A 24436-nucleotide genomic window follows, 5' to 3' on the forward strand; every position below is an offset into this window, starting at 1 on the left:
TATGAGGCCTCCAAATTTTACCATTCAAGTTTTGGTTGATTGGTTTTGAATCTTTATCCTCGGACTGACAAAGCCTTGATAGGTTATTCCGGGTAGTTTCGCATATTTGTAAAGGCTCTTGAATGCAGGGCCGGTTACCGAGGTTGGCAAAGTGAAGTTTTCCGATTGTTGAAATGTGTTGCTGAGGAATTATTCCATTCACTAGGTGCCGCTGAATAGAGAGCAGTCCTGAAATGCGTTGCTCAAGCGCAAACCCCAAGAGCCGAACCAGCGCCGCCTGATCTTGAACCGGGCGCGTATTTTGACTTTAGAAGATCCGATAACAACTTTTAGCGCTATTCTATCAGTAGCAATCCACAAGTCAAAAAAAAAGGTTTTATATGAAAACAATTATAAAGTAGCCTATGGATAGATATAGCTTTGCGTTTAATGCAAATAATTTTTCAAAATAAAAATTCCGAAAAGTATTTTGGGAAAGCAGTTTTATAGACGTTTCATTGAAGGCGTGAAAAAATGGTAAAATCTTTAATTTCCGGTGTTTTTTAGTTAGGAAAAATATTTTTCCCATTTTTAAACCCTCGTGTACCCATGGAAAGGAGATTATTAGCTCAAATAAGAGAATTTGGATTCATGTTTTCAAAGCAGCATGGTTTTCAAAAAATGCAAGAACGAAAAAAAATCGATCTGTCAAGAATGACCCCTTGAAGTTACTTTGTTTTGTGTATTTACGGTACAACAAAGCAAACTCTCCACCGAAGCTTTTTGAATCAGAATGACTGGCAGAGATGTTTAGATTTATCTTTGTGTTTTCGATTCCTACTCAAACCACACTTTTTTTCTGTAGTTACAAAACAAAGTTCAAAGTGAGATCAAATCTCTTGCTGAATCGGCAAGAATTCAAAAAGTGACAAATTTCTCGAAGTTTTTACTTAAAGAGTCTCGCTGTGTGGGCTAATAAAGCTATAGCCTAAATATATGTTGTTTATTTGTTTTTTTTGTAATATTTTTTTGTTTTTTTTTATTATCCCTTTAGCCTACATCTTAAATTTTTCTGAAGGTGTTGCAACCGTGCCAAATTTTTTTCAACTCAATAACTTACTTCGGTCACAAGCACGTTTTAACGTTCGCGTTTTGTCGCTTCTACCTTTTTCTCCACCTTTGCTATGTTGACGTGTATTGTTTTTGATGTGATGGTCAGAACTAGAAGTAAAAACAACTGAACTGATGTCATAAAAGACTCAGACAGATAATGATAATTTCTAGTAAAATGATAACCTCTAATTGTAACACTCTCACCAGAGTACCGTCCCTATCACCAGAGATGTGCAGGAGCTGGATTTGGATCAGATCTAGATATATATTTTTAAATAAAATCCGTTTCCGCATCCTAAATTTGCAAGATTTGTTTTTACATTTTGAACTCAAAAACATGATTTTAAATTGTGCTCCTGGCAACGTTTGCAATCAAACCCGGAGAAAGTTTTGTTGAACCATTGCGTTTTGTGGCAACACTGAGCTTGTTCAGATTAAAATTGATTTGTTAAAAGATCATAGTTTTCTGATTCTAATTAGGCTATTAGTTTTGCTTGTTGCATGTTTACTACAGTATGTGCTGAAAAATGTTATTGTTAGAGAGATAAATATGCGTAAGTTACAATGAGTCTGCAAGGTAGGCTACTATGCCTACCATATATGGCAAATTGAGCCTTTCTTAATTACAGCGGATAATCAATTTGGCTTTTAAGCAAAGCACAGTACTGATATGTGTGTATTTTTGTTGAAACAAACCATTTCCCATTATGTTAAACACGGTACTCCTGTTTTCACTGTGTTTTTGGATTCATCAAAAGCATTTGACCGAGTGAATCATTCGGTTCTATTCTTAAAACTTATTGAACGATCTGTGCCAATGATATTTGTACGATTGTTATGTTATTGGTATGCAAATCAATCTATGGCGGTGAAGTGGGGATGTCACTACTCCCAGTATTTTTGTGTTTCAAATGGGGTGAGACAAGGAGGGGTATTAAGCCCTCAATTTTTTACATTGTACATGAATGATTTATCCTCCGAATTAAACGATCTTTCTGTTGGCTGCTGCATTGGCAATTCCTGTCTTAATCATTTAATGTATGCTGATGACTTGTGTTGTTTTGCACCAAGTGTCAAGGGTCTCCAGAAACTCATCAATGTATGTCAAAAATATGCCATTTCTCACGACATTATATTTAATTGCAACAAAACTGTTGGTGTTTTATTTAAATCCAAGATGTTGAAACTTGACTTTAACCCGATTGTATATTTAAATGAAAAACGTATCTGCTTTGAGAACTCTGTGAAATATTTAGGAGTAATAATTAACGACTTACTATCCGATGATGAAGACATGAAACGACAGTTACGGTCGTTGTATTGTGCTGGAAACATGTTAAAAGCAAGGTTTTCCAAATGTTTGATTGCTGTTAAAAATGTGTTGTTTCGTTCCTATTGTATGCCTTTATATGCCTGTCAACTATGGTGCAACTATCTTTCATCTAGTACAGTGGTTCTTAACCTATGGGTAATTACCCACATGTGGGTAATTTCAGGATAGCAGGTGGGTAATCAGCTGAACCAAAATATTTAGAATTATAGATGTAACAAACAATGTCACAGCTGTAAGTGGTAAAGTTGTTTTATTACTTACACTTTTTTTGATGTTTTGAGTCCGTTCAAAACAACCAGTGATATTTTATTTTAATATGAAAATTTTCCCAGTGAAGAAGATGAAGATATCCAAGAAGGGTTTTTAGACATGATTTATGAGTCATCTGTCAAGGCTTCTTCTGAAGATAAAAGCTTGGGAAAATCCTGGGGAATGATGGGGAAAGTATATCTAAAAGTTGCGCAAAAAACCACTAACATTGTTGACTATGTTCCCTTCCACTTATCTCTGTGAATCAGCATTTTCAAGTGTTGTTGCTTTGAAATAAAAATCCGGAAACAAGCTTTTAGATCTGGAGTCAGATTTGCGTTGTGCAGTATCCAAAATCACACCCGATATTGCATCGATTGTACATAAAAAACAAGAGCAAATGTCTCACTGACACTATTGATGTCATTCTTTGCATTAAATGCTGTTTTTGTTGAATAACGCTCTTCTATATTTTTAATATGGCAAAATACCAAGATAGATAAAATTAGATTTTGGGTAATGAGACTTTGATCTGGACAGAAATGGGTAATAAGGGAAAAAAGGTTAAGAACCACTGATCTAGTAGTAATCGCTTACGTGTTGGATACAATAACTGTTTCAGAATGTTGTATAATCTGCAGAGACGATGCAGCATCACCTCTGCATTCGTTGATAACAATACCACAACCTTTCAAGCTCTCATTCGCAAAAGATTATAGGCAGTGGCTATTTGACCGGCTCCGGTCTTTGAATCTGAAACACTATTTGACCGGTCATGACGTCACTACATAAGCACTTTTCTCTTTCAAAGCAAAAGACGATAAGCGCGTTAAGTTTTAAATTCAACACGTTTTCTTCAACTGAGTCCGTGGCGCACACGTAACGTCTCGGGCTGCCATTTTAGAGGGAATGAGTTCGATACTATCCGGAAGCGTTCTTTTTTTTTTCTTTTTTTTTAACTACAAAAGGATACAAACTGATATGAATGAATCAACAAGTGAATAAAAAAGCTTCAAAACAAATTAAAAAAGTTTTTTCTAGTTTTTATTTTTAACAAATTCCTTTCATTTTCGGCAAAACTTTCTGCCCTCTTCAGGAAAATATCTTAATTCATCTAAACAAAACAATTATTCGTGAAATGTTAATAATAAATGACTGAAATTCAATAAAACTGCACTGACCTGCGTACAAGCAACAACTGACGAACAAACACAAAAGGTGGTAGCAATCTGTCATAATTATGCGGGAGTGTGGTCATGAGACGAGATAGTGAGCGGACAACATAACATAAAATAAACGTAAGCTAATACAAATTCAACAAAAAAGATGCCCCTCCAGCGAATAATTGTTTGTTGAGCCTGGGGTTGTGCTGCTTTATTTGGAGTGCCTCATGAATTTTAGTTTCAAACTCCGATTGACAGTTGCGAATTATTTTGAATGAATCTAATGTAAATTTGATGTTGGAACAAATACTGCAGTCATAAATGTGGTCATAAATGTGACTGCAGTATTTGTTCCAACATCAAATTTACATTAGATTCATTCAAAATAATTCGCAACTGTCAATCGGAGTTTGAAACTAAAATTCATGAGGCACTCCAAATAAAGCAGCACAACCCCAGGCTCAACAAACAATTATTCGCTGGAGGGGCATCTTTTTTGTTGAATTTGTATTAGCTTACGTTTATTTTATGTTATGTTGTCCGCTCACTATCTCGTCTCATGACCACACTCCCGCATAATTATGACAGATTGCTACCACCTTTTGTGTTTGTTCGTCAGTTGTTGCTTGTACGCAGGTCAGTGCAGTTTTATTGAATTTCAGTCATTTATTATTAACATTTCACGAATAATTGTTTTGTTTAGATGAATTAAGATATTTTCCTGAAGAGGGCAGAAAGTTTTGCCGAAAACGTTCGAAATTATGTATCTATTTCATTTCTGTATTAATTTTGAATTATGCAATTCAATGTTATTAAGTTGTTATCGATTGTCTGTCTATGGTTTTTAAAAAGTACCTCTCTACCAAAGCTATCCTTTCATTTCTTAGCACAAATTCTCTGAAAAAATCACACCTTCTAATAGGCTGTAAGATTACGTTTCGCTGAAGTCCGAAGTTAAAAAGTAAATCCAGTCTCATTGTCGCACAACAATCAGTCAAGTTTCAAATCATCATCTCAACCAACCCTTCAAGACAACTTTCCACTTTTAAAAATTTAGTTAAAAAAAAAAAAAAACGTTTCCGAATAGAATCGAACTCATTCCCTCTAGAATGGCACCCCGAGACGTTACGTATGCGCCACGGGTTCAGTTGAAAAAAACGTGTTGAATTTAAAACTTAAGGAGCTTATCGTCTTTTGCTTTGAAAGAGAAAAAGAAAAAAGTGCTTATGAAGTGACGTCATGACCGGTCAAATAGTGTTTCAGATTCAAAGACCGGAGCCGGTCAAATAGCCACTGCCAAGATTATATCAGTTTATAACCTGATGTAATTTGTCTTCCAATCAATGGATTTATAAACTCATGCGAACGGACTGTTATTATCAATCTTTGTATTTGGTTCATTACGACTCAGCTCTTCGGAGTTGAGTATCTGCTTTGTTTCTACTTTCTAGGCTATGTGTGATTGTGTAATATGGACCATCTTGAGTCTGATGCAAATAAATAAATAAAAATAAATAAATAACAGAGATGTACGTATATACGGTAGTCGTATACGCCGTAAATTCAACGCCGCATACATGCAGCATAGACTTTTTGTTTTACGCTAACGCTTGCGGCCACATTTTTTGGATAGCTTGCGCTTGAGGCTACGCCGTAAAGTTTTCGCGGTTTTTTAGAGCATAGCGTCAAAGCATACTTTTTAATGTATTTTTTTTGCTACAATACGCCAATACCTTCTAGCGCTGCAGTTGAAAGAATGCTTTCAATGGGCAAAGACATATTGGAACCAAAACACAGCAAAATATCAGATGAACACTTTCAGATGCTTGTGTATCTTTGTGGAAATTCAAAATAAAACTTGTTTGTTTCGAGTGGCTTATACCGGTACCGTACCGTGTGAATGTTTGGCACCTAGCAAACAAAATGAGTTTACTCTAGTGTATGTGCTGACGCTAACACCGCCAACGTTTTTTACAAGTTACGTTGACGCATACGGCGTATGGTTTTTCGAATGTTTGCGTTTACGCTGACGGCGTCAATATTTTTTGTATGCCCGTACATCACTGGCAAATAACATATTACAAGTCGGGATGCTTGTTGTTATGCAGAGATGTATGTATAAGTCGCAAATTCTACGCCGCAGACGTGCGGCGTAGACTTTTTGTTTACGCTAACGCTTGCGGCCACATTTTTTTGATAGTTTGCGGTTGAGGCTACGCCGTAAAGCTTTTGCAGTTTTTTAGTGCATAGCATCAACGTATACTTTTTAATGTATTTTTTTCGCTACAACATGCCAATACCTTCCAGCGCTGCAGTTGAAAGAATGTTTTCAATGGACAAAGACATATTGGAACCAAAACACAGCAAAATGTCAGATGAACACTTTCAGATGCTTGTGTATCTTTGGGGAAATTCAAAATAAAACTTGTTTGTTTCGAGTGGTTTATGCCATGTGAATGTTTGGCACCTAGCAAACAGAATGAGTTTATTCTAGTGTATGCACTGATGCTGACAACTTTTTTTACAAGTTACGTTGACGCATACGGCGTATGGTTTTTCGAACGTTTGCGTTTACGCTGACGGCGTCAATATTTTTTGTATGAGCGTACATCACTGTTGTTATGTACCGTAGAGACCAAAAGTGCATCAGAGGTTGTCGGACTACAATGCATGATGCAATGAGTGGGCCACCTTATGCCTAGCCCTACTATAAATCTAGTCAAATACTGAATTTCATGAATCCATTTTGCAAAAGAGTCATTCCATTATAATTCAACAAATGGTGAACACCACCATCTCGTAGATTTTCTTCATTTTTACATATTTGGTAGTAGTAGTAGTCCAGTTTTAATCCGGTGATGTCCCCGTTACCGAGGGTGGCTGGATTCACCTCCAAGTGCCGCAATCGTCTTCACACCCTGCCTCCACATTAGGGTGTAACATTTTTCCAAATGTATGGCAATAATATATTCTATAGGTGGGAAGTGGTGATACTAAAATGCTCTAAAAAGATTTTTGACAATAAATCAATTTTTGAGGTTCCACACTTAACTTGAAAATATTCATATTTTTAGCTATAAAATGTCACACGACCTATTAATACTGTTGTTTTTGGCAAGGACTTTGTTGTTGTAGAACAGTTGTATATGTGTAAGAGAGTTTTAAGTTTGTCTGGTCATGAAAAATAACTAAACTAACTTCTTCCTAGCTTTATTGGCCTAATTTTAAAGGCATAAAATAATTTTAAAACTCTTAATTGAACACCATTTTACCGTAAAATGCAAACGGTGATATCTAAAGTAGAACAAATGTTACGGCAGCAGATATCTTTAATTTACATAAAACAACATGTCCGAGAAAAATAACCAACAAAAAATCAAATTGGAATCAAAAGACACATCACATCTTATTTAATTTCCTTCAACAAAGCTGTCATGCTTGTCACAAATCCTCTAACAGCATTGTCTATTTTCCGTATCTTTTCATTATCCATGGAATCTTCACTATTAACCAGCACCTTCTTTTCCTCTAGGCAATTTTTACACACCCGATTAGCCTTTCATATGCCATTTCATTGTTTTTGAATGATTTCCAATCACCAGGTGAACCAATTGAAATAGCTGGAGAACATTTACTAGTAATATAAAAAAAAAAGATTTCAAAGGCCTATTTGTCCAAACAAGTTTCTGGGTGTCAATTGATGGAACAGAAATTTTCTTAACATTTTCAACACTAACAGGTGGTTGGTCAAAGTTTGGTGGTGTTTAGTCGAAACCTTGCTTTCCAGGAGTCCAGGTAAGACCAGATGCCAAAGTTTAGGGGGTTCAGGTGTGGGAATGAAGGAGGCCATTCTTCCTTGGAAATGAAAAACGGCACATTGGCTGAAAGTCAGTTTTGTGTTCTCTTAGCTCCATGTGAAGGTGCAGAATCTTGTTTCTTTGCCCAAGGCAACAATGAACCCTCATGAATATCATTTTTAGGTTCAATTTTACTCCTTGGTCCACAAAAATTAATGGACTCCTTCCTGATTCGTTGACTGTGGACCACAGTCCTCACACTATCACTGATGCCGCCTCTTGTCTCCGAGTGACTACCCGGAGTTCCACGTCACCATCTCTTGACCAAACACGATTCGTCAATTTGATCATTTTAACAGTCAAAATGATCAAATTTCAATTTTCAAATTTCTTCTCATTGCTTAACACAAGGCTTGGTAGCGTGCCTCCTCCTTCAATGCGTGAGAGCAGAGTTCTGGCTCTGGAGAGATGTTTCACAATGGTATTGGCATTTAGCAAAGTCTGTTTCTTCATTGTGTTTGAATGAACTCATCATCAAATCCTTCATGAGAACTGTGAACATGGTTCCATAGACCACGTTCGCTTCCTTTGCCAGTTTTTGAATTGGATCTCTAGTAACGTTAATTATTGATGACCCTGTATAATAAGGTAAAACCTAAATTGCTAAGGTAACAGGGATCAGTTGTCAGTAGATGCAACAGAAAATATATTTCGCACTTGCTAGTGCATCCTTGCATCAGTTTAGTTGCATCATCTAGTTGCATCACTTGCTTTCTAGATATGGAACAGGGATCGTTTCAGAATAAGACTAGGTCAGAAAGCGAGGCAGACTCTGACTCAGCTAAGCAGCAGCCTAGAGCAGTTAGCTACATGTATTATATCATACATATACTTATCCCAACCAAGCCAAGGAACCATCAATGACAAACAGTTGCTTACAAATTATAAGCATATATTATAATATAAAACAATGAAAACTATTAATACTACAAAAAGTGCTCAATGCTAAGCAAAAAGGCAAAGCAGAGCAAATTAAATCAAATATAGTTATTACTATCTGAAGCCTTTACAATATGAAGAAAAGCTTCAGATAGTAATAACTACATTTGATTTTATTATAATATAATGTATGTTTGTAGAAATTTTACAGTTGATGGCAATTGTACAAAAAGATAGTGCAAAAATGTAAGAAAAAAATACTACAAATGTTGTAAGCACATTGGGTTATTTACAGTACACAGAAAACAAATGTTGCAAAACATGATTTGATAGGTAATATAGAATAGGTATGACATTCCGATAATATAATATGTAATGCATCCTTTTCCTACCATTTGCAAACAAAAAAATTAAGTGTAAAACATAAATAAGCCCCTATTTTACCTAATTTGCATATTCGAAAGTGCTATATTTCAACCTGAGTGTGGAACTTGAAAAAATCGTTTTTATTCCCTAAAAATTGGTTTCTGCTATCAGTGAGGCATTTCCCACCTGTTAGAAACATTATTGGAACAAAGTGAAAATATTTTTCAAAAAGTGTTACACCCTACTCCACATCGATCTGTCTAACGCGTCCTCTCTTGTCAAGCCCACCTTGCTGCTTTCTTCCTCAACTTGCTTTTTCCATGTTTTCTTTGGTCTTCCTTGTTTTCTACCACCCTCCACTCGCAACTCCAGCGCTCTTCTCAAAACATCATCTTCATCTCTTCTCAAAACATGCCCATACCACCTCACTCCATTCGCTTTTGCCAACTTATCAACACTCTCATTCAACCCAAGCAAGCTCATAAGTTCTTCGGTATTCCTTTTGTCCATCAGCTTTACACCACACATTGCTCTCACCATCGCTCTCTCAGTTCATCTTAAAATCGCCAATTTGTTTTCCCGTAAGCACCATGTCTCACTTCCGTACAGCATTGCAGATCTCACACAACTAGTATAAATTCTTCTCATTTTCAACGGAAATCTTCTACCACATAACAACTTTCGACACTCTCTGAATTTCACCCAAGGTACATATTTTAAAATGATTTTCATAACTGTTGGAATTTTTTTGATACCTTGTGTCGTTTTCAAGTTATCGCAATCTAAAGTTTTACATTTTTGCCACTAGTGGCGCCACTGTGCATGGGAATATTTTGTGAAAAATGCTCTAAAGTCACCATTTCTTGTCCAATTATGATGAGCAAAGTGTCTATTCCCATGTTCTCATGGGTGAGGAATTCAATTATGCTATTAAAATCAGGGTTGGAAAAGATCATGATTTTTTTAAAAAAATCAAAAAAATTCGATTTTTTTGATTTAAATTGGATTTTTTTGACTTAAATCAGATTTTTTTGATTTTTTTTTATATAAAAAAGCGTCGAGTCTACTTGGGGGCAGAGATCATTTTAGTAAGATAGCAGAATTATTTTTAACCCCATGATTGATTGAAAGGCTTTGCTTTGCAAGTGTTTAATCATTTTTATTATCATACTGTAGGCTAGCCTGTCTGTTGCACATATTTTTAAGTAGGCGTGGTATGTTGCTTTATACTAAATCATAATGTGCATATCGAGATTGAGGTACGTTTCAGACTGTCATCTCACTACACTAAGATCTTTCCTTATGTTTGAGCACACATTACTTTGCTTTTTTGCTCAACTGATGCATAGCCTACAACCAGACTTTTTGCAAAGAAAGTTTAACTGTGTAATATAATTATGTTACCGACGTACCATACCAAAACAGTAAAAGTTCAGATGACACAAAATTGCAGTTTATTTTGCATTGAGAAGTTAGTACATAAATACAAGCTCGCCAGCTTTTGCAGTGTCCAATCGATTTCGAACTTCTGATTGAACCAGACCAAAAGTGGAAAAAACTCGCTCAAAAACTATGTTTAGTGAACAACACTGTTTGTGAACTGCCAAGTAAACTAAGTTGCCTTTCAAAACATGCATAGCCTATAGCCTTAAGTATTTAAATATAACTTTTGTATTACAGCAGTGGTTCTCAAACTTTTTCAGCTTGTGGCACATTAGAAAAAATATAAAACGCATGCGGCACACTTACAAAAGAAGAAAAGTTGCTTTAAAAAAATTATTTTCACGTTTCAATGCGATGGATGTGCTTGTTTATACCAATATAAGCTTCGACTGAAACGAGGTTGCATTGTTGACAAACACAATACCCGAATTTCATCGTCAATTTCAAGCAGTCTCTCTCGTTTACAGCTTTTAATTTCAGTCAAAACAGAAAAGCCATGTTCACATAGCCATGAAGATGCAAATGGCAATATAATTTTGATTGCTTTTGAACGGATCATGAAATAGAATTTGGAAGCAGACAGCCAAAACGCATCCAAGTTTTTTTGTGGAAACAGCGTTTGAAAAAATGGGTTGTTTCGTAAATTAATGAGCTGTTCTTCTTCTGCAGAAAGATTGCTTGATTCATTGCTTCCAAATGGTGGGAAGTAATGTTAGCAATAGCAATAGCTAACAAAGCAGCCCAATAGTGACGTGGCAATTACCCTGCTGTATCGGCAATGCCATAATTGGTTTCATTGTCACATGTTCTTATTTATCATCTATTGAAGGAGTTAAAGCGCTTTTATGTCGCATGCTTGTCTGAATGGCTTATTTTAAATATTTATACAGTTCTTTTCCAAAATTTCAAAAAGATTCGCGGCACACTTGAGAATCTGTGGCGGCACACTAGTGTGCCGCGGCACACAGTTTGAGAATCACTGTATTACAGAGAAGCAGTGAAACGTTTGTTGATGCATTTATTTTTATTTTAGCAAATAAAAAATCATTTGATTTTTTTAATTGATTTTTGTAATTTTTATTGTTTGATTTAAATCAACCAACCCTGATTAAAATATCAAAAAATTGATTGCTTGATATGAAAATCTTCATGTTATTTTTTAAAAATTCCTTAAACTTTAAGGTCCCCCCACTCCCCCATGATTGCATAAATTTTTTTCTGATTGGCTCCATTTTGTAAAGTGATTGTTCAGTTACCAGGAAATGAAAAATCTTTCACTGCATTTTTCTCTAAGTGTTTTTATCACTTTAACTGTAAGCATACCTATTAACCCTATTGCAATCTAGTAATTATATTTAAGTTATTGTGAATTCTTGGACAACAATTATGACTTCAGAGCCATTATGACTTCATAAAGACATAAAAATGATGTGGTCAACCTCAATTTAAAATAAAGTACAGTAAACAATATCACACCAAATCAGAAAAATCAATTCAATAATATATAGAGCTTTCACTACACATATTCAAATATGTATAGCTTTCATAAAATATTCAAATATAATTCTATTTGAATAAGATTATAGAAACTATTGAAAATATTCAAATATAATTCTCTTTGAATAAGATTATTCTGAAGAAGCCACACTTGTGCAGTGAAAGCTCTTTATATGAGTCTGTCATATCATTTTATCACGAAGTTATCAATCAGGTAATGATAGCCTACATATCTATGACAGTATGACAGGCCTCGAAATTCGTTATTGTTGACGGCTGACAAACGTGTCCAGTCTGAGCAGCTATCTCGGCGGACAAATTAAGTCTCACGGCGCCATTTGAGAAGTATAGCTAATAGCTATATGGTTTAGAAGGCTTTAAATTTCAACGAAGTCACTCTGAAAGACTTTCATCAGACCAACGACGTACGCTTGAAGAGTCAAAGCGCCGTGTAGCTGGTCAATACGTCGCATAACTGATTAACTTCCACCGAACGAGGTTGTGTGGCTTCTTGCGCCACTATGCTCTGGGCACGAGTCGGAAAACTTCTACATTAACGCTACTATTTTCTGCTGTGCAAAGTTTCACTAGGCTTTTTTTGGGTTTATTTTTGTGTGTCATGTGAGCGAAAGTGAAATTTTCCTGGGTTTTTTCTTAGTTGTAATACCAAAACTTAACAAATTTTGCTGCATCTTGCTGTAATAGCCTACTCATATTTCTAATTTTGTAACCAACCTTTCCTTATCAATATTACTTGGAGATCAAAGCCAGACATTGTGACATAAGACTTGAACTAAGTCGCACGTGATTACTGATTAGTGTAGAAGTACCGGTACTCCCATCGATTCTTAGCAAAGAATTCACCTTTGTTACGATGATTCAATGTCATCAATTGTTGAAGCAACGTAATAATCGAAAGTTTTCCTGCTTGAATGGAAGCTAAGGGATACAGTACGGTATTCACATTTTCTAGATGTGTGCTAGAATGCGCGGGAAATTGTATTCTCGCAACAATTGTTCGAATGTTCGTGCTATGCAATGACGATTTGCATCGCTAGTTCTTGTGTTATTTCTGGCGGACAAATATGACCGATCTAGAGGGTACTTCCCGTGGACATCACATGCTGTGACGGCGGACATGTCTGCGGTGTCCGCCGTGAATTTCGAGGCCTGTATGATATAATCGATAAATTACTAATACCAATATCATATACATTACAGTACCAAATTTCTAATCAGAGCATATGTTGCATAGGAACGTTGCTTTCAGAGACAAACCTACGTATTACAGTATGAGAAGACAGAAGTTGTTTATTGCTGGTGCAACTTTGGGGTCTTTGTATGTGTACAATAAAGTTTGTAATAAACCTGCCGCCCCAGACTTTTATCAAACATCCAATAATGTTAAAATTTTGGAAAAATGCCACAGCTTGAACAATACGCTGCAGCTGTGGAGATCCTCTGCTTTCAAAAGTTTTCCTCAAACTGCTTCATGCAGTGCTGTAACAACCACAGATAACATGGATGTATTGGCAACAGAAAATAACACCAATAATGATGAACCAGAAAAAAAGAAACAAAGAGTTGGATTTAAGGTAAATTACCATACCATGTAGCCCTAATTATTTCAAGTGTTAACAATGTCCATAGCTAACTCAGTATACACGTGTTCTATTTTTTTTCACCTGTACCAACTATATTAATTGCAGTACCGGTATATATACTTTTAATGAGAGTGCCTTGTTTAAATGAATAATGGTTTGGTAGCTGGCTTGATATTTTTCTATTGGCAGGAACTGTGAAAGGTAACCATAGCTCCTGAGGCTTTCCAAAGTCACTAGTTACTAGAGGTTTTCCTAACATGCGCTTGAGTGTATATCTTGCATATATCATAATTATCCTTGCCCAGACATACAGTTTTTTGATACAGTTATTACCAGATATATATTGTTCTGCTCATTAGGAATTTACTGGCAAAAATTAATACACCGTAATGAAATTGCTAGGCTTATTCTTTTAACATGAGAAATGTACGTTGCCAAAGCAATAAGATTATTTTGCACTCATTGTGACAGCGTTTAGTCAGTGAGATAAATTAAAGTGCAACCATATAAGGAATGCTTGTGTTTATTGGGAATGAATGGGAAAGTTATTTAGACAACAATAAAAGTAGTTTGAGTTGAAATTCTATTTGAAGGCCTAATTAATTTATACAGTGCTGTATATTTTTTATCAATTTTTAATTTGGCCATGTTTTTATTGAGATGCTTAGCTTGACTGCGTATTAAAACCAAACTTCATACTTGAGTGACTTATATCCTCAAAGCTTATTCTTTGACAGTAACAATAGCCGCGATGGTACCTATTTGTACTCTAACATAAATTTTTGTAGCAAACATCTTTGAAAGTATTTTCTTCAAGTTTAGGATGAAAATCCAAGTTAAAAAAAGCATGAATGTGGTTACTGGTACTGTTATACCAATCTACAACCCTTTTTGTATCTTACATGCATAAAATATTCGCATTCTCAAATAATATTTTAATGCTTCTATTACTTTTTGCAGGAAAATTATTTTAAGATTTAATCTTAACTTGACAAAAGTTTTTGTGTTGATTTTTTTAGGATCGAAAGTTCATTGAATATGAGAACCGCATAAGAGCATACTCGACACCTGACAAGATATTTCGTTATTTTGCAACATTCCGAGTCATATCAGAGAATGGAGAGAGCCAGATTTTCATGACTCCCCAAGATTTCTTGCGTTCCATCACTCCAGGGGAGAAGCAGCCGGATAACTTGGGCTTAGATAAATTTAAGGTGAGTTGAAGGGCATTGTATTCATAGCAGCTTTGTAGTTTTAAATGTAAAAAAAAAATAATTGTCTTATTGCCTAGATATGATGGTTGTTATTTTGTGTGGTATTCTCAAAGTATAAGATTATGTATTGACAAAATGAAGCAAAGTGAATGTGAATTTGACTGACTGCATTACTTCTATAAAGCCTTGTATGGAGTGAAGTGTTTAAAATATTTTCTAAGCAATTGAATAATTTTTAACACTTTCTTTTACTTCAGAGTGATGTTAATTAAAAAAAAAATAATGCCATGCTTAATATAGAATAAACTCTATAAGCTAAAGGTGACTCCCATGCTTGACTGAAGCATCGAGAGATGAGAAGATAAGGTTCTCATTATACTAAGCCTTCGGCACTAACGAGAGTAGGGTGGCTAGTTTCTTTCTCTCGGCCGCCTTTCCTTCAGCAACTATGCCGACCCAATTTATTACACCCTGGGTAGAAGTGTGCAGTGTTTTTCAACAAACAGCCAAAGCCAGGAGTCGAACAAGGATTGCATGATTGGAAAGTGAGCACCTTATCTGCTGCGCCATTCCAGACTCTGTACAAATGGTTTCAATGAACATTATTTCAGACAAGAAAAGCATCTGGAAAGCAAGGGGAGATGAACTTAAAGCAAGGAAATACAACGTTTGCAGAAGGAAGCATCTTTGCTGCGCTGGGGGAGTGCGGCTTCATCAGTTTCAGTGACTACATATTCTTGTTAACGGTGAGACTTATTGAAGAAATCTCATATTGAAATTAATTGATGTATTCTTACAACAGTACAGTATTACAAAGATTATTGAGAATTAATTACTTTCTCTTTTTTTCCCTTTACAATTTGGATAATAAGAATTTATCTTGCACTGTCTTAACTGTTGCGTATCGATGAGTTTGTTAATATTAAGTTGTTTTTCTGAAAACTTTGTAGTGAAGAAAATGATCATTGTTATCTGATGCTGCATGGAGGAAAACGTTTAGTTCAGTTGCAGGAAGTCATAGCCCTAGAGAGTGTGGTATTCATAAGCCTTATTGGTTTTAAATTGTTTAGACTGCTAAGTTGCAAAAAGTACAAACCACCAGCTGCTCATTATGGAGCGGATTGTTATTAAGTCAAGACTAATGCCTTGCACCTTCCATTATCGATTTTCTTTTGTAAATTACAAGGTTGAATAATTAATGATATGCTGTAGCAGTCTCCTTTTGCGAGATTTTCAGAAACCAACGCCAAATCTGCAAACCTATTAATCCGTGGATATAATGACAAGGATAATTCCTTGTTAAGTTTTGGGTCCACCGCTACAAAAGCTTTGCGATTACTGTTGACGACGAGTTCAGGATTATGTTTGTCATTTTGACAAATGGGCCCATTCAAGTATTTTGGACTGAGACCCCAGTTTCTTCACCCCTCCTTTATGTGCCCCGTATTGTCAATCCCTCAGTCTACTATTTGGCGCGTCATATAATTTTTTCAATGATTAACAAAACGAAATGTCTTCATGCAATAATTGGGCCTCTCATCTGACATCTGCTGTTTTATATCAAAGCGTGAAACGTCCATACAACTTGTAGCTGGTGAGCTTATCTTTGTCTCCCTGGTGCAAGTCAAGTTCGTTGTTGTTTGTTGATTGACGTGGCCTTGATGGCGTGCACGTAAGCTTAACAGGGCCACCGGCTTTGTCCAACGACAAGTCAAGACGATCGGAGCTTGTGACATGCTGCAGCCTTCATCCGCCGTTGTCCAGTATTGACAAACCAACTGCCCTTGGTTGAGTAAAAATCGGACAGTGGTAGAGTCTGTAATGTGCAGTTTGTTCTTCTGCACACCACACTAAAATATTTTCCTTCCGTAGGTGCTCTCCACTCCCCAGCGAAACTTCGAGATTGCTTTTCGGATGTTTGACTTGAACGGCGATGGTGAAGTGGATGTTGATGAGTTCCAGCAGGTCACCATTACCGCGAGGTCACAAACCTCCATCGGGATGCGGCACAGAGACCATAAGACAACAGGTAGGTGGGGAGCAACATTGCATGGTACATCTCGGCTTGATGTACGTACACCGGTGCGCCTTTTGTGCTAACACTGCTTTTTAAAGCGACGGACTCAGCGCCCCGTAAAAACGCTTGATTTTTATGAATACATCTATGCGAGAAATCAAATTTCTGTAAATGTTCTTCAACACACCAAACGACAGACAAAAGATATTGATTTTGGTTGTTGTAGATGAAATTCCCAAAAGTGAAGACAATGCTTAAACAGAAAAGCTTTGATTTTAACATTGGTCGAATACTTGCTTCTTTATTTTCCAGGGAACGTGGTAAAGTCATTTAAAGAATCCAATTCCGCCATCACTGCTTATTTCTTTGGTCCAACTGGCGTTGAACATAAACTCACCGTTGAAAAGTTTATTGAATTCCAACAAAAGTTGCAGGTGAATTTATTATAATCAGAACTCCATAGTACATAAGAACATTGTATGACACAAAGCCGTGTTGGTGTGGTACATAGCAGCATGTACCACTCTTTTTAATGAGCTAAAGCTGTACAATTTAAAATAGCCTATCATATTTTTAACTTTATATTGGAAATTTTATTGACAGCGAGTACCGAACTATACTAATTGTATGAATCTATTCATGCGTGCTGTTTTTGAAAGCATTAGAAACCACTTCCCAAAACAATGCCATTCTGGAATTTTACTTGTTGACAGCACCACGCATTGTTCCGGTCTCTTTGGAATTTTATTTATTATCATATCGAAATTGGTTGTGTTTCTAAACTGCGTAGTTTCCTTCATTGCAACGTAACCAGCTGAGTGTGTTACATTTTGCAAGCTTTGCATGAATATTGGTTCCGGTCATTCATTACATTGTCAACTGTCGCGAGATGTGTGATGTATCTCTTGGGATGAAGGCGCCATTCATCGTGCGCTACTGTACCAAGGGCGACGTAACAATTGCAGAGTCAAAACCGCTACTCATGATTGTCTTACTGGCCCAGCGGTTACGAACTAAACAAGTGCTTTATTTGATAAGAATTATTGCCAAAATAAAAGTTTGGGGGTACCAGAGTTTCTACCAAGCAAAGTCCTAAAAGACAAAATTACCAATGTAAGAATTAAGATCCGAATAAACTAACCGGGTGGCCTGGAAGGCTTTCCCCATAACATATATTGTTTTAATTGCTTTTTGCGTAATTTAAGACGCACACTTTTGTAGAGTATTACCATTTCACGACATTTATCAATTTAAATAAAAGTAGATCTCTGTGAAGTGGGAGATAATTTTGTGGGAGATTCTATTTGAATAAGGTTTAAGGAATTAAATAGTATAATGTAGTGTGGTTTAAAATTTTAAAGTTTATGAAGCTGCTCTGAAAAATCCTATGGATTTCTTGGACTTAACTTTTGGTTTCTGTTTTTGCGCTATCTTATGGCTGCAGCAGACCTTGAGCTTGGAAAATTAAAATCAAGATGGCAGCAGTACACTTATTCAGGATGCAGTTTGTTACAAGTAAAAAATCTGTCAAGTGGAAAGTACAGTTTAGAGAAAAGAGCTTGGAATGAGTTATTAAAATTGAAAATCAACAGGATTAAGCCAACCAGGAGAGGAAAGAAAGCAGGAAAGTGTTTCAGAAGACCAATTTCAGTTGTATGTACAAAGTCATCTGGTAGGCCTATAACTTTTCTTCGAAAACAAAGTAACTTGAACTTAACTAATCTAATTCCAGTCCAACGTTTTCCCACTTTTAGTAAATTTCACTCCCCCTTAATTATTGGATGTTTAAATATAAGATCAATCAATAATAAATCACTTTCCTTAACTGACTTTATTTTTGACTCCAAAATTGATGTGTGTGCCCTGACTGAAACTTGGTTAGGAAGTTCAATTGATGGTCATGTGTTAAGTAACATCACTGCTAAAGGTTATGACATTTTGCATGTTCCCAGATCTCAAGGAAAGCGTGGTGGTGGTGTAGGTTTCTTATACAATGTCTCTGCCAAACTTGACAAGAGTAAAATTTTTGCTAGCCATCAGTTTTCTCAGTTTGAACATATGGAATGTATTTCAAAGCATGGTAATATTCCAGTATTAATTTGTGTAATTTATCGACCTCCTCCCTCCATAAAGAATGGATTTAAAACAAGCATATTTTTTAATGAGTGGTTTAACTATTTGGAACAATTGTCTTTATGTAATAATGAAATTATTGTTACTGGAGATATAAATTTGCATCTTGATAATATTGGTTCAGTGGATGTTGTGCAATTTAACAATATTTCATCTACATTTGGTTTGAAACAATTGATTAATGATCCAACTCATGCAAAAGGTCACACACTAGACTTCATGTTAGTGCGATGTCATGCAAACATTGTTGTTGATAAACCACTAGTCGTTGATCCATGTCTGACCAATGTTCAGGGTATTTTCTCTTCTGACCATTTTGCATTAATATTAAAAACAAATCTATACAAACTACCTCGTCCCAAGAAGGAAGTAAAATTTCGCAAATGGAAGAACATTATTGATAAAGATTTTGCTTCTGATGTCTGTCTTGCTTTTCAATCTTTAAAATTGAACTGTTCTTGTGAAGAACTTGTAAAATTGTATAATTCAACTCTTAAATCTATTTCTAATGATCATGCTCCCATCTGCTCCCAATTGCTCACACTCAGAACAAATTCTCTCTGGTTTACTATGGAACTCAAGAAAGAAAAACAAATTCGAAAAAAGCTTGAACACAAATGGAGAAAAACTAAATTATCTATTCATCGAGATATTTACAAAAAACAATGCAAATATTGAACATGTTAGTACTTAAGGCCAAGAAAAATTACTATCTTAAGCAAATCAGTGAAAGCAGAACTCCAAAACAATTCTTCAAATTTTCTAAAACATTGATGGGCAAAGATAACAGAAGTGTTCATCCAACTGGAAAGTCTGCTCAAGAAATTGCTGAATCATTTAACCAATACTTTTCAAACAAAATTAGTTTAATTAGGAATACTCTTCCATGTCTTCACCATATAACTGGAGGAACTCAGTCAGCAGATCCTTGTAACCATATTCACATTGATTTTTCATTTTCTAGTTTTCTTGAAACAGACAAGACTGAAATTCTTAACATTTTAACTGCATTATCATCTGCATCTTGTGAACTAGATCCAGTACCCTCATGGCTCCTCAAAAAGCATTCATCATCTTTTCTGTCTTTTCTGACCTCCATCGTAAACAAATCCTTGACAAGTGGTCTTGTTCCCCCAAAACTTAAACATGCCATTGTTCGTCCACACTTAAAAAAGCCTAGTCTAGACAAAGAAGAGTTCAAGAACTATCGCCCTGTGTCCAATCTATCTTTTGTGTCAAAAATATTGGAAAAAGTAGTTGGCAGACAGTTAAATGATTTCCTAAACGTGCAAAATTTATTTGATATCAATCAATCTGCTTATCGTCAACATCACTCCACAGAAACAGCTTTACTAAAAATCCATAATGATATTGCTACCGTACTTGACTGTAATCACAGCGTTGTTCTACTTTCTCTTGATCTTTCAGCTGCTTTTGATACCATTGATCACAAAATTCTTCTAAATCGTCTCAAATCAGATTTTGGCATTACAGGAATGGCACTTGAGTGGTTCTCTTCTTATCTTTATGATCGAACTCAATCTGTAGCAATTGAAAACTCAATGTCTTCTGCAACATTCCTTTCTTCTGGAGTTGCTCAGGGTTCTGTTCTCGGCCCTGTCCTGTTTTGCCTCTAAATCAAGCCTCTGTTTGACATCATAAAGCGACATGGGCTTTCATACCACTCATATGCTGATGATATACAATTGTATTTGCGTGTTACTGATGAAGATTCATTGTGTTGTATTAAGTCAAAATTCCAAAAATGTATGGTTGATATCTCAAATTGGATGTCTTATAATATGTTGAAACTGAATCAAGAAAAATGTGAGTTTATTGTATTTTCTCCGAAACGGTGTATTTCAAAGTTTAATGACATGACCCTTACCCTGAGTAATATCAATCTTTCTTCTTCTAACTCAATTAAATTGCTTGGTGTAACATTAAATCAACATTTGTGTTTAGAAAACTTTGTCAGTTCCACTGTCAAATCTTGCTTTTTTCATCTTAGAAATATTGGTTCCATCAGACAGTTTATTAATGTTGATGCTTGTAAAACTTTAACTCATGCACTTGTGACGTCCAGGCTTGATTATTCAAATTCATTGTTAAATAAAATTCCACATTGTACTATTTTGCGTCTTCAAAGAGTTCAGAATGCTGCTGCTCGGCTAATTACTTTAACACGTCAACGTGAGCATATCACTCCTATACTAAAATCCCTGCATTGGCTTCCAGTATTGTATCGTATTCGCTTCAAAATATGTCTATTAATTTATAAAGTTTTCCATGGTTTTGCTCCAAACTATCTGGACACTTTGCTTGTTCATTATAAACCTGCCAGAACTTTGCGTTCTCAACATCAATTGCTCTTGTGCAACCCTTCATATAAGACACAATATGGAAATCGTACCTTCCCAGTTGTTGCTGCCAGTTGCTGGAACTGTTTGCCTATTTGTGTGAAAGAAGCAGAAAATTTAAATGAATTCAAAACTCGCTTGAAAACGTTCTACTTCAATGAACATTATGACTGAAATTACCGTATTAATTATCACCATTGTCATGTACAGCGCCCAGGAGCATAGTTTGACTGTGGATGTGGCGCTATATAAATGTTGTTATTATTATTATTATAAGGGTTTAGGCTAAAATTGAAGTAAAATTTCAAATCATTTTTTTCGCGACTTCAGAAGGATTTTAATAATTTATTTACGTACTGATTATTTTTGTTTAGTCTTGTATATCTCATAGTCTTATTCATGTCAATCATCTGAAACAATTTAATGACGAGGCAGAAACGAATTATCCCAAGAACGTTTAAGAACCCTTCGACTAAATATTCAACTCAAAGAAGGTAGTCTTGCATATATTTTTTCTGTGAAATTTCGTTTCACCAACAAGAGTTACCCTCTTTTGAAGCAATTCCACCTCATTCCTCTACTATCGCAGTACCGGAGTAGGTTAATTTAATTGTCAACTAATTGAATGATCAATGTAGGTCTATCTATTTATTACATGACTTTATGTTCCAAGCTTTTTTAGGGCGCATGAAAAGTGTTTGTTCCTCATGTCCACTGCTGGAAACAGCATCTGTGCTCTGCCGCCAGTGATATTTTATTGAGCCAGCGAAAACCTTGTTGCAAAAATTGGAGAAAAATTGCATGTTTATTGAAGGAATGGCACTTGACCAATTACCCGCTGGATCTGTTACTATGTCCCTTAAAGCTTTTCACTTCTCTGGTTGTTTGATCTGGAGTGACGTAGAAATTTATGCAAATGTCTTTGGTGGAAGAACGTTTCAACTTCTCGTGGCCTGGTTCATTGCGTCTCTGACCTCAGTGGTCCATCCTTTCACCACGCAACGTTTGTTCGGATTACATCTAGATGCTACCAGACAGAAGCCAAGTTATGGTTGATCACCCAACACACGCAGACCTTAAATAAAAGTGGTGCCGTTGGTGATTTGTTCATTGTTTCATCCAGAAACCATTGGCCGAGACATCAACCGACGAGCTGCCGTAAGGAATATATTTTTTCTCACGCTTAAAAGTCTGTTGCCTTTGACTTGAGATTTTATGCCTAGATAGTAGATATTGCATGTCCAGATATTAATGCTTCATCCAAAACATTGAATCACCATCTAACATACCGGTACGACTTCTCGCAGGAAGACATCCTCCGACTTGAGTTCAACAAACTTGACCCTGATGATTCCGGGAAAATTAAAGAAACCAAATTCGCTCAAATGCTTCTCACATATTCTGGGATGACCCAAAAGAAACAGAAGGCAATCATGAAGGTGAGTTCGTGAAACCTCATTCAACAAAACGATAATTATTTCTAAAAGTTGCTTGAAAAGCTCAAGTTTCGTGTGCCTATATTTTTACCACCTTAATGACACCAGTATTGTCAATTGTTCCTATTAGTGGAGGTGGCTGATTTTCGCCATGCAGCAGTTGTTTCAACCCACTGCATGTCACCGTTTTGAGACAAGCCTTCTACGCAGTAGTCTAGTGTGTTGAGCGATATTTTTTTGTCCGGTAGAAAATCAAACAGATCTACAACGAGGAAACCAGGAAAGGCATAACCTTCGATGAAACCAGGTCCTTCTTCGCTTTCTTGAAGCACATCAATGATGTGGATATCGCATTTGACTTCTATCATGTAGTGGGGACGGACATAGACAAGGCCACGTTGAAACAGGTCACTGAGCTTCACAATTAAATATCGATCCTTTATTGAACCGCACGCGCACACTGAACATGATTTTGACTAAACACGGCTTAATTGGATTGTGGGTTTATTTTTACGCCAAACAGTTTCGGCGAGATCTTCAATTAGATAAGTTATTCAAACCTTGTTGAGTTGTTTGACGCAAAAGAAATCGTCACTTAAATTGTGTTTAGAAGTTGTAAAAGCATCTTGTTAGGTATCTCATGGGGGTGACGAAAACAAGAAAATGCGTTGTATGATAAATAAGTCGAAAAGTTTCTGAATAGTGCTCACAAAGCGCATGAGATCACAAGTACTGGTGAACCGGATCCCTCCTTCAACATAATGTGTTAATGACGGCTGCTTGATCGCCATATCGATGCCTGACTTACAGTAATGCAATAGATTGAGTTTCGCATTGTGATCGTTGCTTACTTCACAATGTAAACACAAACCACCTGTTTTAGCCTGATGCTGCGAGTTCGCTGTGGCAATAGCGGTTGTACTAGCTTTGGAACACAGTTCCCTAGTCATGTGCTATGACACATTTTTGCTTAATATTTGTTCGAGTTTGATCCACCACAGAAATCTCTGTGGAGAAACTCAAATAACAATCCAATTCCTCTCAGGTTGCAAAGACTGTGGCCAAGCAGGAACTGTCGGACCACATCGTTGATGTCGTATTCACTGTGTTTGATGAGGATGAGAATGGCACCTTGAGCAACAAAGAGTTTGTGTCCGTTATGAAGAGAAGGTTGATGCGAGGTTTGGAAAGGCCCAAAGACACGGGTTTCTTTAGACTCTTGGATGCTGCGTGGAAATGCTCAAAAGAAACGTCATGGAGACCTCAGCAAAGCTCGTAAATCGAGTGACAAATATTCTCTGTAACGTCTTGTTTGTATCAATCCTACTCTTCAGAACGCGTCTCTAATATCCCCCACGTCAACGTACGACAGAGAAGCATACAGGTATAAAACTGGTATCTTCTCTCCTCGTTATGTCTTCGTGACCCTCATCGGAGAGCTTGTCAAAACTTTCACGAGGGACTACAAACAAGAAAATTACGTCTTCGCATAATTGTTCACTCTGAGGAATTAAGATATTGCCGAGTGATGGGGAGTTTTACTTTTAAACCTGAGTTCCGAACTTTTTGTCTGTCTTATGCTGTAAATAGTTTCAGATTATATAGTTTTGATGTTTATTTTAAGTAGACGAAGATTTCCAAACGCACTTTGTTTACGCTGTTTCTATCAAGACGGTAAAAACTTCAAGTTTTTGTGTTTATAAAATCTGCACGTCGTTTTTCGTGGAACCATTAAATCAGTTAGCTTTTACATTCGTGGCGTGGGAAACCCTGTAAGCAATGCATCTTGACAC

At 36.2% G+C, this 24436-nt stretch overlaps 1 protein-coding gene across 1 annotated transcript; it reads left to right on the top strand.

Annotated features, from left to right (window-relative positions):
• The first annotated feature begins 11846 nt into the window (after window positions 1–11846).
• LOC145776384 (calcium uptake protein 1, mitochondrial-like) lies at window positions 11847–24393 on the top strand. The gene is made up of 9 exons (XM_082587782.1): window positions 11847–12093; window positions 13135–13474; window positions 14503–14697; window positions 15309–15443; window positions 16570–16726; window positions 17027–17148; window positions 22515–22646; window positions 22892–23050; window positions 23689–24393. Exons 1-9 carry the CDS (start codon window positions 12053–12055, stop codon window positions 23920–23922), a joined length of 1515 nt encoding a protein of 504 aa, XP_082443908.1. The 5' UTR covers window positions 11847–12052; the 3' UTR covers window positions 23923–24393.
• Window positions 24394–24436: the final 43 nt, after the last annotated feature.

Source organism: Aplidium turbinatum, chromosome 8 (assembly GCF_918807975.1).
Source record: "Aplidium turbinatum chromosome 8, kaAplTurb1.1, whole genome shotgun sequence".
Taxonomy (NCBI): domain Eukaryota; kingdom Metazoa; phylum Chordata; class Ascidiacea; order Aplousobranchia; family Polyclinidae; genus Aplidium; species Aplidium turbinatum.

Bases quoted from the DNA above. Each gene is read 5' to 3' on its own strand.
- LOC145776384 (XM_082587782.1), top strand. From the start codon at position 12,053: ATGAGTCTGTCATATCATTTTATCACGAAGTTATCAATCAG. The intron at 13,475-14,502 runs GTAAATTACCAT...TGATTTTTTTAG, and splicing joins AACAAAGAGTTGGATTTAAG to GATCGAAAGTTCATTGAATA. The intron at 14,698-15,308 runs GTGAGTTGAAGG...ACATTATTTCAG, and splicing joins TGGGCTTAGATAAATTTAAG to ACAAGAAAAGCATCTGGAAA.